At 39.7% G+C, this 10,785-nt stretch overlaps 1 protein-coding gene across 2 annotated transcripts; it reads left to right on the top strand.

Moving 5' to 3' along the window:
- Positions 1 to 1,048: 1,048 nt before the first annotated feature.
- FGG (fibrinogen gamma chain) lies at positions 1,049 to 9,826 on the top strand. Of its 2 annotated transcripts, XM_044226166.1 has the most exons (10): positions 1,049 to 1,183; positions 1,285 to 1,329; positions 1,532 to 1,715; positions 1,822 to 1,915; positions 3,548 to 3,678; positions 4,041 to 4,174; positions 5,371 to 5,555; positions 7,263 to 7,540; positions 8,898 to 9,067; positions 9,580 to 9,826. In XM_044226166.1, exons 1-10 carry the CDS (start codon positions 1,106 to 1,108, stop codon positions 9,592 to 9,594), a joined length of 1,314 nt encoding a protein of 437 aa, XP_044082101.1. In that variant the 5' UTR covers positions 1,049 to 1,105; the 3' UTR covers positions 9,595 to 9,826. The 2 variants fall into 2 exon arrangements, with proteins under 2 accessions (XP_044082101.1, XP_044082099.1); XM_044226164.1 differs by lacking the exon at positions 9,580 to 9,826 and having other exon boundaries at positions 8,898 to 9,142.
- The last annotated feature ends 959 nt before the right edge of the window (positions 9,827 to 10,785 follow it).

The raw sequence follows: 10,785 nt of genomic DNA, 5'->3' as shown, positions 1-10,785 counted from the left end.
AATAAGATGGATCCTCGGGGGGAAACAGAATAGGTTCCCGTTCCCCTCTGTGGCAGATGTGACGCCGCACCAGCTAGTTCTTCCAGCAAAGGGAAGAGCAGAGCTTCACCGCCCCCCACAAAATGGAGAGCCCAGGTTGGTGGTCAGCGTATGGGGGAAGCTGGTCAAAAGGTACAAACTTGCAGTTATAAAACATGTCCTGGGGATATAATGCACTGCATGGTGATATACCATAGTGAAATAACCCTGCACTGCATATTTGAAAGTGACTGAGAGAGTAGATTTTGAAAACTCTCCATACAAGGTGGTGGTGGGGGGGGAGTATTTTGTAACTAGTGCGAATATTAACTAGACTTATAATGGTGATCGTTTTGCAATATATACAAATGTCAAATCAGCAAGTTGTCCTCCTGAAATGAATGTAATGTTATCTATCAATTACATCGCAACTGAAACAACAACAACAACAAAACAAAAACAAAGTAAATGGTAAACACAGAGGGGCAGGAATATATTCCCAAGTCACTCATTCATTCTTGGGAATATTGCCCAATTGGGACCTGCTGCTTCCACCAGGCAGGCAGTCTCCTTCTGCCACAACCACAGGTTAAAAATAGGTTTATCACCTCCTCCCTTGGCCAAGAAAGGACTTGCCCCGAGTTAGATCATAGTACCAGGCTTCCTTTTCAGGTTGGGGCGGGTTTGTTCTCCTCGAGGTCAGCTCTCTGTGTTTGCTCTCAGCCCCTACTGGAAGAGGTTGCAACAGGCAACCCCCCTTGCCCCTCCCCTCGCCCAGCAAGAGCTAAGGCTTCACCAATCTTTGCAGGTGAATGTGTGCTTCAGGGGAGAAAGTTTGAGCTGAGCCAAAAAGGAGGAGTTTACGCCCTGTGTGCCAAAGCTGTGAACCTGACTGAGCGTGGGGTGGGAGCCAGGATGAGGAAAAAGACGGGAAAGACCTCCCCGCCTTGCTGGAAAGACAGCCCCGTGATCAGCCCCAGCCACTGGCTGTGCTGGCCATCCTTGGAGCTTACATAAAGGGACAAGGGAACCCCAGAGGCCACAGCGCTGACAGGACAGGGCTCGGAGCACCGGGCACCCAGACACCATGACTTGGTCCTTGAACCCCCAGGGTTTAATTCTCTACTTCTATTCTCTTGTACTGCTCCCTGCGACATGCCTGGCAGTAAGTGCGCTGTTTCCAGAACATGGTTGTGTTACGCGGACAGCTGAAAATTTAGAAAAGCTGTGCTACACTAGTGACATCTCTTTGTTTTTCTCCTCCAGTACGTTGCTACCAGAGACAACTGCTGCATCTTAGATGAAAGATTTGTAAGTAGTTTTCATGTTTCTCACTGTGTGTGAAGTGGGGAGGGTCAGAGGGAGAGAAGGGATTCTCTCATAAGTATCATTTGGCATTTTAAACTTTTTTTTAAAAAAACATCATTTAGGTTTTACCTGTTTTTATTAGTAGACTTTATGCGAACTTTTTTTAAAATCAAGATTTCTAATGACTCTCTTGTTGTATTCTCAGGGTAGTTATTGCCCAACTACCTGTGGAATTGCAGATTTCCTGTCCACTTACCAAACCGGTGTAGACAATGATCTACGGAGTTTGGAAGACCACTTCACAGGAATTGAAAACAAAACAGCAGAAGCCAAAGAACTGATCAAGTCAATCCAAGTCACCTATAATCCCAATGAGCCACCAAAGCCAAGTAAGAAGCGAAATACAGCTGAGACAATGCTTTGTGCTGTTCTTTTGCTGTGTATCAGTGCTTCCATTTGCTTACATCTTCTTCTGTCTCTGATCCCATGTTACAGACAGGATTGTGAGTGCCACTAAGGATTCCAAGAAAATGATGGAAGAAATTATAAAATACGAGGCATTGGTTGGATCACACGAATCAAATATTCGGTAAGCATTTTTGTTTTCATTTAATCTCCATAGTGGGCTTCGTTGTTATTCAATATTCCAAGCTTCAGTGGAATTAACCTTTTTATTTTTCCCCGCTTATGAAATCCAACTGGCATTATGCCTAACCATCCTGAACACAGTAGAAGTGGGAGTTTTAAGTGCACTATGAACTGCACCGGGTTATAACTGATTTTTAGTGATCATATGGGAGAAATGTGTTCTATATGTCTCCAAATGCTGTTCTGACCAGAATTATCAAAATGGTCAACCATCACCCATCTTGGACTTACAACATAAATTTAAACTGATGGGAATTTGTTGTTGAAAATGAAATTTTTTTACTAAAAATGCCAACAAATAAGTGGAGGGGAAATTAGTAAGCAGAGGTAGTGGGAGGATCTTGGCTACAATCCTATATTACACTGGAGGCAGAGCAGCAAAAAACCCGTTTTAAGAAACCAAGTGTAACAAACATTGTAAGGCAAGTGTCAATCATGGCACATTGAACCTGCAGTCGTGTATTCTCTTCTCTTCATTTAAAGGTAAAATGTCTCTGTTAATAACTTCCTAGGACTCACAGACTTTCTGAGCATAGGGTCTCAGATACAGTTTAGTTTCTTACTCAATTTTACCCCCTCGGTTGTTCTCAAAGTAGCATAGGAAATTGAGTTAAATAGTGGCTGAAGTGACCCAGAAGGGATCTAGCTTCTCTTTGGTATCAGAGGCCATTAGTTTTGTGGTTATTATTAGCACTATAATTTGCATTATTATTGTCCGGCATTGAAGTTCAAGGACACTATAGTGCAGAAACTTTTTAAGGCTTGGGACAGAAAAAAGTGGTCAAATAGTTTGTCTGTCCTTTACTTCAAAGAAAGATACAACAGCCCGTGCGTTATAAGTAGTTTTCTGTCATTTCTGAGTATGTACAGGCAACTCTGTGAGAAATCATAAAAACAGATTTGTACTTCCCTCAGACTCTTTCCAAAGCTATGTAAATGGAAACATTAAAAAAAAAAGAGAAAGTGTCTTTTCTAGTTTATGTAAAATAATGCCCCAGATATGTGTCCCATGTAAGTCACAGACTGAAGTCCATACATCGACCTTCAGTAGATCCCCAGTGAGAAGGAACAGCTTCGGCCCCTGTGAGTTACTGAGCAGAACCTTTCCTTCCCTATGAATGTTCTGTCCTAAGAAATACCAGGTGGTCTTCCTATTAACCAGGTTCCTAACTCAGTAGGTTGTTCTCTGCTACCCTTTTTGCAGGAGAGTTAAAAACCTGGATGACCATGGCACCTGAGTTGGTTAAGCAGCCCACTCTTGATCTCTGTTCAGACCCTGATCTCACGGTCGTGAGTTCAAACTCCATGTTGGGCTCCATGCTGGGTGTGGAGTCTACTTAAAAAAAAAAAATCAGGATGATTTCTTAAGATGACATCATTCACTGACAAGGACTTGCTTATTTTCTTTCCCCCAAAGCTTAGAGCTTCAATTCAGTAACATAATTTTATAATTTTTCCAGGAATGAATTTATCAGGAAGTACTTCTTGAGAACATAAAGTATTTTGAATAAAGAAAATACAGAATTACTGCTCTGAAAGGAATAACCCCCTTATCTTATTTTTCTGTTTGTAGATTTTTACAGGAAATATATAATTCAAATAACCAAAAGATCAATAACCTGAAACAGAAGGTAGCCCAGCTTGAAGCAAAGTGTCAGGAACCTTGCAGAGACACAGTACAAATACATGATACAACTGGGAAAGGTAAGTGAAACATTTATATTGGGATGATTCTTATCACAGCAAATATACAAAGCAGAGGAGGATGTACAGGGATGTATAGGACTAATCTGGAAAGATGTTAATAGGAATATACAGGAATAATTTGGAAAATGGTTAGCCAGTAAGTCTAAAGTGTTCACTTGCTTAGAATTTTCTTGGGCAGCTAAAACTAGTTTGAAAGGAATGATGATGTGAGAGGTAAGAAAATGTTTTGGGCGGACGTGAATATTTGCAACACTGTGAAAAGCTCACCGTGAAGACTGGAACAGTCTAACAGGGATTTCAAAGCACAGTAAAACATTCTTCTCCTTCTCCTTCTTTTCCTCCTTCTCTGCCTTCTTCAGATTGTCAAGACATTGCCAATAAGGGAGCCAAGGAGAGTGGGCTTTACTTTATCAAACCTCTGAAAGCTAACCAGCAGTTCTTAGTCTACTGTGAAATTGATGGATCTGGAAATGGATGGACAGTGCTGCAGAAGGTACCCCCCCTCCCCGTGCATATATAATAACACTCAGATCAACATCTGCCATATGCCAGATAATTTTGCAAGCACCTTGTGAACATGAACTAAATTAGTTCTCACAATGTCTCCACTTTCCAATGAGCTACAATCATTACCTCTAGAGAGGAGGAAACTTAGTCACAAGAGGGTCAACAACTTGCCCAAGTTCACATAATAAGTAACACAGTTAGGACTGGAATCCAGGCAGTCTGGTTCCAGTCTGTGCTTTTGACTCAATAGTGTATTGGCACTGATGTTGTAGATTCACGAGAGCACATCATCACAGTAGCAGAATGACAAAGAACCAAAAGAGACCTCTTGCATCAGGTAGCTCAAGATCTAAGGCTGCCCATCACAAGAAGATAAAATCCCCGAGAGGATACAGTTGGGCTATTCCAAGACAAGCGTCCTCTTGCCTCTGCCAGAGCCAGACACCCATTGCAGATCCTCTAACCATGTTGATCTTTGATCACTGTTACAACTAATCCTGCAGGGGGCGCTCAGAGAGAGTGAGTGACAGAAGTGCTGTTCCACATACACGGAGCAATGGGCTGACCTTTCCACCATCAGTAAAAAAATCAGCAATATCAAGCTGGGGTTCTGAAGTCCTCTAAGAGCCTTTTTTTTTTTTTTTAAATTTTTAAATTTTTTATAAACATATATTTTTATCCCCAGGGGTACAGGTCTGTGAATCGCCAGGTTTACACACTTCATAGCACTCACCAAAGTACATACCCTCCCCAATGTCCATATCCCCACCCCCCTTCTCCCAACCCCCCTCCCCCCAGCAACCCTCAGTTTGTTTTGTGAGATTAAGAGTCACTTATGGTTTGTCTCCCTCCCAATCCCATCTTGTTTCATTTATTCTTCTCCTACCCACTTAAGCCCCCATGTTGCATCACCACTTCCTCATATCACTGATTTAGAATTTTCTATGTACCAGACACTCCTTCCAGTATTTCTCTTAATTCTCTGGTGTAATCCTGCAACAATAAGAAATAGGCAGCATTATTCTTTAATTTTACTGATGAGGAAACTAAGGCAACTTGCCCAAGTTCACTTAGTAAATAGTGGAATCATACTGTCCAGATTTTAACACGGTATTTATAGCATCTCCTTTATGTGCACTGATAATCCACTCTCTCCTTTTGTCCATGCGATTGTGTACTTAGAGGCTTGATGGCAGTCTGGATTTCAAGAAAAATTGGATTCAATACAAAGAAGGATTTGGACATCTGTCTCCGACTGGAAACACAGAATTTTGGCTGGGAAATGAGAAGATTCATTTGATAAGCACCCAGTCGGTCATACCATACGCATTAAGAATACAGTTGGAGGACTGGGATGGCAGAACCAGGTACTATTTAGAAAGGACTTGCTTTTTTTGTTGTAAATGCTGTCTGGAATGTGCACTTTCCAGTGTTCAATAGGCTGAGAGAAAGACAGTCTGACAAATGCAAGAGCACATCCAACCGTTTTCCCCAGGAGTCAGTTTGGATCTTGGGCAATTCAAAGAGATAGTCCCCATCCAGGATGGAGAGTGTTTTGGTGTAATCTACTTACCCTGGAAACATACAGAATAATAGCTAATATTTACTGAGAACTTAATAAGTACCAGGCATTGAGCATGAAATTATAACTTAATCTAATCCAGTAACCATTTCATGAGGAAGGTACTATTATTAATCTCATTTTAGAGATTAGCCTTCCCAAGGTCACGTTGCTGGTAAATGGTAAAACTTGGATTTAAACTCACGTAGTTGACCCTACAGCCTATCCTTTTAATGGTATTCTGGTTGAAAAGTGAATCCAGACTTTTCTAATTTCCTGGTGTTTTAATGACAGTTCATTCAGTCAGTCCAATGAGCTACCCTAAAATTAAATCAGCTAGCTCCTTTGGTGAGATAAAGTCCCCTCTATGCTCATAATAACCTGGGAGATTTGAGCATAGAATTCCTCATTAAAATGCAGGAAAAAAATTAATAATTTTGATATATTTATGAAATAATGAAATATATTGTCTCCAAACTTGTATTTTTAATTTTTTTTTTAATCAGGAAGTTCCATAGACAGCAGACCTTCCTCTATGAGTACACCTTCCAATTTCCAAGTACTGGAGATTAGGGAGGAAGCAAAATATTTTCTGAAAATTTCTATTCATACACCAAAGCCCATTCTTTCCTGCACTCCATAGAATTCTGGCCTTTACTCACAACTTTTCCCAGGAAAGAATCACTCTCTGATCCTACAGCTTATATTTTGTGGGCCATACAGGGACCATTTCTTCAGTGTGATGCTGTAGGAAGCCCTCCTTCTTATCACTATCACACTGCTTTGGGAAAGAAAAATCCCTTTCAGACCTCATCCTTCAAGGTACCATGAGAGGCTAATACAGCTGCAGCTCCTTCAAGTTTGGTGCATTAATTAATGATCACTCAGCGCCCTTTGCTGTGGTTTATGATAACTGCGTGCAATGCTAAATGCTTAGGGAAAGGTGGAAAATACGAAACAGTCAGATTCATCCACACACCTGGATTTGATATTAGGATTCTATAGGCAAAAGGTATAGGCTAATGTTATTAATTTTCACTGGGATGCCCTGAAAACTTCTAGATCAATTATTCTAGATGCTTCTATACCGATTATGGTATTTTTGTTTGTTTGTTTTTAAGATTTTTTTTAAAGATTTTATTTATTTATTTGACAGACAGAGGTCACAAGCAGGCAGAGAAGCAGGCAGATAGAGAAGGAACCAGGCTCCCTACTAAGCAGAGAGCCTGATGTGGGGTTCGATCCCAGGACCCTGGGATCATGACCTGAGCCGAAGGCAGAGGCTTTAACCCACTGAGCTACCCAGGCACCCCTGATTGTGGTGTTGATGAGCTCTGAACTGGTTCACACATCCATCATCTTTTGCCAGATTTGCATAAAATTTGATTCAGTGAGCACATTTCAGACTTAAGAAACAAAGTTAAAACTTCCAAACAATTTTCCTATGGAAAAGGGAACTTCTGAGATCCCTAATGAGGGTCAAGATATGATGTCTCTATTCTCCTCTTTATAGTACTGCAGACTATGCCATGTTCAAGGTGGGACCTGAAGCTGACAAATACCGCCTGACATATGCTTACTTTATTGGTGGAGATGCCGGAGATGCCTTTGATGGCTATGATTTTGGCGATGACCCTAGTGATAAATTTTTCACATCCCACAATGGCATGCAGTTCAGTACTTGGGACAACGACAATGATAAGTACGAAGGAAACTGCGCCGAACAAGACGGATCTGGTTGGTGGATGAACAAGTGTCATGCTGGCCACCTCAACGGAGTTTATTACCAAGGTATGGCTTTCTTCCTTACATATGTGAATTAGTAAATAGTCTGTATCTTTATAAAAGGTAAAAAATAATATTAGAAAGTGAGAAATAATTAGTGAAAAAGTTGGGGGCTTACTACATAGTTTTTCATTTTAAACCAAAATTGGATAATTCTAAACTTCCACAGAAACTGGCCTCTCTAGAAATCTACCACGTTGGGTTACGATATCTCTTCTAGACATCTAGACATATGTGTGATCTGTGTGGACTAACATTATCATATTTGTGTTTGTTAACACCAAGCCTGGTGCAGCTTCCCATGAGCTACGTGATAGATATAACCAGCGGGCAGTGAGCAGGTGTCTGAAGGAACAGAGTTAAGAGCAGGGAAGTAATGATAAGGGCATGGTTCCATGGAAGCCTGGAAGAAAAGGAGTCCAGCCTGAAAAGTGTAGCCACTTATTTTAGAATGGGGGTAACAAACTGTAGTTTGCTCCAAGGCAAGAATATTTCCAAACACTAAACTTAATGACAAACGATTATTACTACCCAACAGTTGTGTGTTGGGGAAGCTCTACTGATTCTGAAAGATCCATTAAGATAAGCAATCTTACCTCCTCAGTGTACTGTGCTAGCCAATAGATGATTCATAATCCTCTTTAAAGTTATTTAAATTTACCTTTTATATTCACAGCATTCTTTTTTTTTTTTTTAAGGAAACCTAACATATTTTTGCACCTACAGACCATGTAATTAAAAGACACCCTCAGGGTAGGCGTTCGATCCACATGACTCAGAACAGCATTGTTGATAGGCTGTGGTACACTCCAGTATTGGACTCAGACAATCCTTTACAAAATTACACAAGATGTGATGCCCAAGGACAAGGAGAAGGCAAATCAATGTGGTCTTCACTGTATAATGGAGATGTAAAGTAACTTTCCAGAACTGTTTTCTAAAGTCCTAATACTTGTCAATGAGATTGTGTTTTTAGATGACTTGAGGTCATCTGGTCAGCAATTGTGACTTCTGTCATTCTAACTTGCTTGTGGAAAGATGGTCCATAATAGCTGATTCCAGGATGGCTAAGCTCAGGAAGAGAGACTGATTGGGGCAATTTGGGGTTGTAGCCCTGTTATTAGGGAATACATTTAGTATGGATGTGACCACGAAGTACAATATAGATATAAGAGGTTGATTCGTGATAAGTGTATTTCAATTGTAAATCACGATTTTAGGAATCATTAGGGGTTTTTCAGGCAGTAGGTAACTATACATTTGATGTAAGTGACAGCGTATTTTTTAATAAGCCATACTTTGTAAACTTTCTGAGGCAAGGAAATTCAATAGCAATTATATGTATATCTACAATTTGTTTTAGGTGGCACTTACTCAAAATCATCTACTCCTAATGGTTATGATAATGGCATTATTTGGGCTACTTGGCAATCCCGATGGTATTCCATGAAGAAAACCACCATGAAAATAATCCCATTCAACAGATTAGCCATTGGAGAAGGACAGCAGCACCACCTAGGGGGATCCAAACAGGTTGGACCAGAACACCATGTTGAAATAGAATACGACTAAATCACTTTACCCTGAGAATTAAACTGTTAATTTCTGTTAGTCCACAAAGTTTCAGAAACTTTTCTGAAAGTTTTATTTTCTCTTACTATATTTATTAATTTTAAGTCTTTTATTAAGAGTATTTAGCTTTAGATGGAAACTAAAACTCACTTTGGATTATATTCCCAAATACCTGAACTCAGAGTTGTTTAAAATTTGTTTATTTAAGAAGATAATGTTTTAGCTTATTTCTTAAATATATAATAATAAAACTGTTGCCATATTTTGCATTTCATTAACATGTCACTTTGTCTTGGAGATTTGTTTGTATTATTTCTTTTATATTTTAGTTTACACTAATAAAATAAGAGTAAATTCTAGCATTTCAAATGTCCAAGTATTTTTTCCATGTTTATTGCCCCCATATCACTCATGTTTAGTTCTTTGTTTTAAGCAGAAAGAATTATATCTTTTTATTTTTGTTTTGGTCATAGGCTGGAGACATCTAAAAGACCATTTCAAAAGTGATCTTTTTTTAAAGGACTTTATCTGAACAGAGAAATATAATATTTTTCCTTTGGGACAATGGACTTACAAAGCCTCACTTCATTTTAAGAGTAAAAAGAACCCATATTGAAAAATTCACTAACAGTTTTATGCTGGTGATAATTTATCTACATTCCATTTCAATAAACATTTTGTTTCCTAAAACTAGAAACATGGTATGTTTTATTGATCATTAAAAACCATCATTTTCCTTCAAATCAGTAATTCCAGTTGGGCAATCATCAGTAGTTGCTGAGTTTTAGTTTATGATGAACCTTATTCTTTTTTTTTTTTTTAAAGATTTTATTTATTTATTTGACAGAGAGAGATCACAAGTAGGCAGAGAGGCAGGCAGAGAGAGAGGAGGAAGCAGGCTCCCTGCCGAGCAGAGAGCCCGATGCGGGACTCGATCCCAGGACCCTGAGATCATGACCTGAGCCGAAAGCAGCGGCTTAACCCACTGAGCCACCCAGGCGCCCCATGATGAACCTTATTCTTGACTCTGAGGGAATTATGAAGAAAATGGAAATCATGGCCTTTGTCTTCCGGGAGTATAAGACAAATACAGGAGAATACAGTTTAGGCCTTAGAGACAAAATTTGGTATAAGAACATAAACACAAGACACAATCACATAACCAAGGTTCATGGTACCCAAAGTAAAAGTGGACCTAGAAGGTTGTCTGAGGATTCTGTCAGAAAAACCTTGTAGTTCCAGACCCCTGTAGCCAGATGAGGGCATTCTGAGAGGATCGCACGCAATTCAGAACAGTAAGCTTTAGGGAACGATCTGTTCTGTCTCTCACTGGTAACTAATGAAGTGAGTGGAATGGAACCATAACTTATTCTGAATCCAGGGATGTTGAGATCTGAGCAGCCAGAGAAAGGAATTGTCAACTTTCTGTAAGGAATAGCAAAGTCTATGTAGTTGGCAGAAAGTGAACCATGTAAAGTAACTGACTGATTTCATGAGAGGAGGATCTCGTTGTTTTATAGTCCTCAGCTTTGGCTTTGGATTATCTTCCTCTCCACAGTTTTTTTTTTTTTTTTCCCCATACTAAATGTATTCCCTAAGGATTATCTTCCTTTCCACAGTTTTTAATTCTCTCACCTTCTTGTTGTCATAAGTCCTGATTTTAAAATACCCTAATAAAG

The sequence above is a fragment of the Neovison vison genome, chromosome 11 (genome assembly GCF_020171115.1).
Source record: "Neovison vison isolate M4711 chromosome 11, ASM_NN_V1, whole genome shotgun sequence".
NCBI lineage: Eukaryota > Metazoa > Chordata > Mammalia > Carnivora > Mustelidae > Neogale > Neogale vison.
The sequence above is the reverse complement of the archived record's forward strand: the minus strand, read 5'-3'. Positions and strand labels throughout refer to the sequence as shown.

What these genes read in the sequence shown, in the direction of transcription:
- FGG (XM_044226164.1), top strand. Translation starts at nt 1,106, where the DNA reads ATGACTTGGTCCTTGAACCCCCAGGGTTTAATTCTCTACTTCTATTCT. An exon ending in ACATGATACAACTGGGAAAG is followed by an intron (nt 3,679 to 4,040) that starts GTAAGTGAAACA and finishes TGCCTTCTTCAG; the next exon opens with ATTGTCAAGACATTGCCAAT. An exon ending in CAACGGAGTTTATTACCAAG is followed by an intron (nt 7,541 to 8,897) that starts GTATGGCTTTCT and finishes AATTTGTTTTAG; the next exon opens with GTGGCACTTACTCAAAATCA.